Raw genomic sequence first — 2,329 nt, 5'->3', positions numbered from 1 at the left:
CCAACTCTTAATATTAATAACTTACTGTGGTTACATAGATATGAGACTAACAAATTATAGTATATAAAGTATAGTGTAACTTCCTTTGTATACATTACACAGACTCAATTCTTGGATATACTGTAAATATATAAGCTCTACTATTATTACAGTATTAAGAGTTTAGAGTATCATAAATCTTAGTCAGAGGAAACTGTTGTATTTTTTATTAACAAATAGTACACAAATACACAAGTAATTGATATATTTAACATTGCATTTGTGTTATGAATGAGTTCCAACTAAATTTACATTAATTTTAAAGGAATAATGAAGAAAATTGGTTAAGAATTGAGTAAGATACAGAGGAAAGTGTGTGCTCACTGTATGAGACAGTGAGCTCAAGGTGTAGCAGATGGGGAGGGCACAGTTGCCATATAGGGCACTCAGCATACTTATTTTATTTTATTTTATTTTGACTTAGAATTTTTTTGTACATTTAAGTCTAGTATTATTGACAGTACAGGGAAATAATGAAAAAGGGGCCTAATTAGAAGGACTATAAGGGTCTTATACCCCCTCTAATTAGGTCGCATTGATTGAAACCCATAAATTGTCCAATTCTGGAGAGTTCCTGATGTGACCCAGGGGCTTAAATAATGCTGCTTATGTTCTTAAGGGCATAATTGGTAAGTGCTGACGCAAGTCCAACAACAATATCAGATTCTCATTAATGTACGATAGTACTTAAAGCAGAGTCTATGCAAGAGATCACGCATTCGCCATAAAGTAACTCAGTAACGATGTCCACATCCAGTCCTACTTCCGCTCGCGCCGTAGTTCTTCAGAATTATGTCTCAGCTGAACACGATATTGACCTCTCCTTCTCACCTTCTGGGACCTTCGCAGTAAAGGAGACCCTTATTCCTAATCCACTTCCAGAGGACTCTCTCCTCGTTCAAACGATCTATCTCTCCAACGACGCAGGCCTCCGCCTCCTTCTAGCAGAGTCTATAAAGTTCGAGCGTGAAGATATAGTCCCGCTTTCACTTGGCTCGCCCTTCCCGATGTTTAAAGCGATTGGTCGTATCGTTCGAGTTGGTGGCAATGACGAGAACGGACCACACAAAGTTGGCAATATTGTTGAGATATTCCAGTCTTACTGGGCAGATTATGTCGTTGTGAAGAAAGACAAGGCAAGACCGAGAAAGTGAGTTCCGCGTTTAAATACACTAGAGCCGCTTATGCATATTCCTGATGCATCGATCTAGGGAAATACCCGGTATCAGCATCAGTGCTTATCTAGGTAACCTTGGAATATCGGGCGCAACAGCATACTGGGCACTGAAGGGTGTGCTGAAGCTGAAGGAGACTGACACGCTTGTTGTAAGCGCAGCAGCAGGGTAAGCCCCAGAATGATTCAAAATACGCCTTTTGTTAACCATCTTGCAGAGCCGTCGGGAATGTAGCCGTTCAATATGCAAAGAAAGTCATGGGTGTTAAGCGTGTCGTTGGAATTGCTGGTACAGATGAGAAATGCAAGTGGCTGAAGAGTATTGGAGTGGATGAAGCTGTCAACTATAAGAGCCCAACGTTTGTTGAAGAACTCAAGAAAGCAACTCCCGATAAGGTTGACTCGTAAGTAAACTGAGACTGGACTGTGTCGGCACCGATATTGACGCACGTAATAGATTCTTTGATATCGTTGGCGGGACCGTGCTAGATGAGGTGATGATGCTTATGAAGCCTCACGGGGTCATATGTGCGGTGGGACTCATGGCTCGTGAGTTCAACGTCCTTCCTTCGAAACACTCCAACTGAATAGATCTGTCAAGATATGAAAGACGCACAGGCACCTGTAACTATGCGCAACTACGGGCAAATACTCGTCAACAGGTTGTTACTGAAGGGTTTCACGCTCAATGACTACTTCGATCGACTTGGAGAGGCTGAGGAGGCGCTCGCTTCAGCTGTGGTCGCAGGAAAGCTCGTGTTGGATGGAGCGGAGACTGTCGTTGACATCCACGGAAAAGTCGAGGAAATACCAAGAGTGTGGAACGGATTATTCACGGGCGCGAACACCGGAAAGCTGATCACAAAGCTGGCAGAGTGAAAGACATGAACATGAAAAGCAATGCTCTCTCCCTTGGATCATTACATGATGTAATCATGTCGACAAGGGGCAGTGATCCATGGTCCTTTTAATTCCACCTTACATCAATGAATCCAGCTACTCGCCTCTCTCGGTCCGCATCTCTACACATGTTATATATATAGTTTATACAGACTTTCTCAAATGCTGACATGTCTTTTCGACAGTTCGATAACGATAAACTCAGAAATAAATGTA

The 2,329-nt window shown here is 42.2% G+C and overlaps 1 protein-coding gene across 1 annotated transcript; it reads left to right on the top strand.

Moving 5' to 3' along the window:
- Nucleotides 1-782: 782 nt before the first annotated feature.
- Nucleotides 783-2,092, top strand: FOMMEDRAFT_99066 (NAD-binding protein; the record flags this gene model as incomplete). Its single annotated transcript, XM_007272174.1, has 5 exons — nucleotides 783-1,189; nucleotides 1,251-1,382; nucleotides 1,432-1,617; nucleotides 1,671-1,762; nucleotides 1,815-2,092. The coding sequence occupies 5 exons, from the start codon at nucleotides 783-785 to the stop codon at nucleotides 2,090-2,092; spliced, it is 1,095 nt and encodes a 364-aa protein (XP_007272236.1).
- Between the last annotated feature and the right edge of the window lie 237 nt (nucleotides 2,093-2,329).

The sequence above is a fragment of the Fomitiporia mediterranea genome, assembly GCF_000271605.1.
Source record: "Fomitiporia mediterranea MF3/22 unplaced genomic scaffold FOMMEscaffold_282, whole genome shotgun sequence".
Classification (NCBI taxonomy): domain Eukaryota; kingdom Fungi; phylum Basidiomycota; class Agaricomycetes; order Hymenochaetales; family Hymenochaetaceae; genus Fomitiporia; species Fomitiporia mediterranea.
The sequence above is the reverse complement of the archived record's forward strand: the minus strand, read 5'-3'. Positions and strand labels throughout refer to the sequence as shown.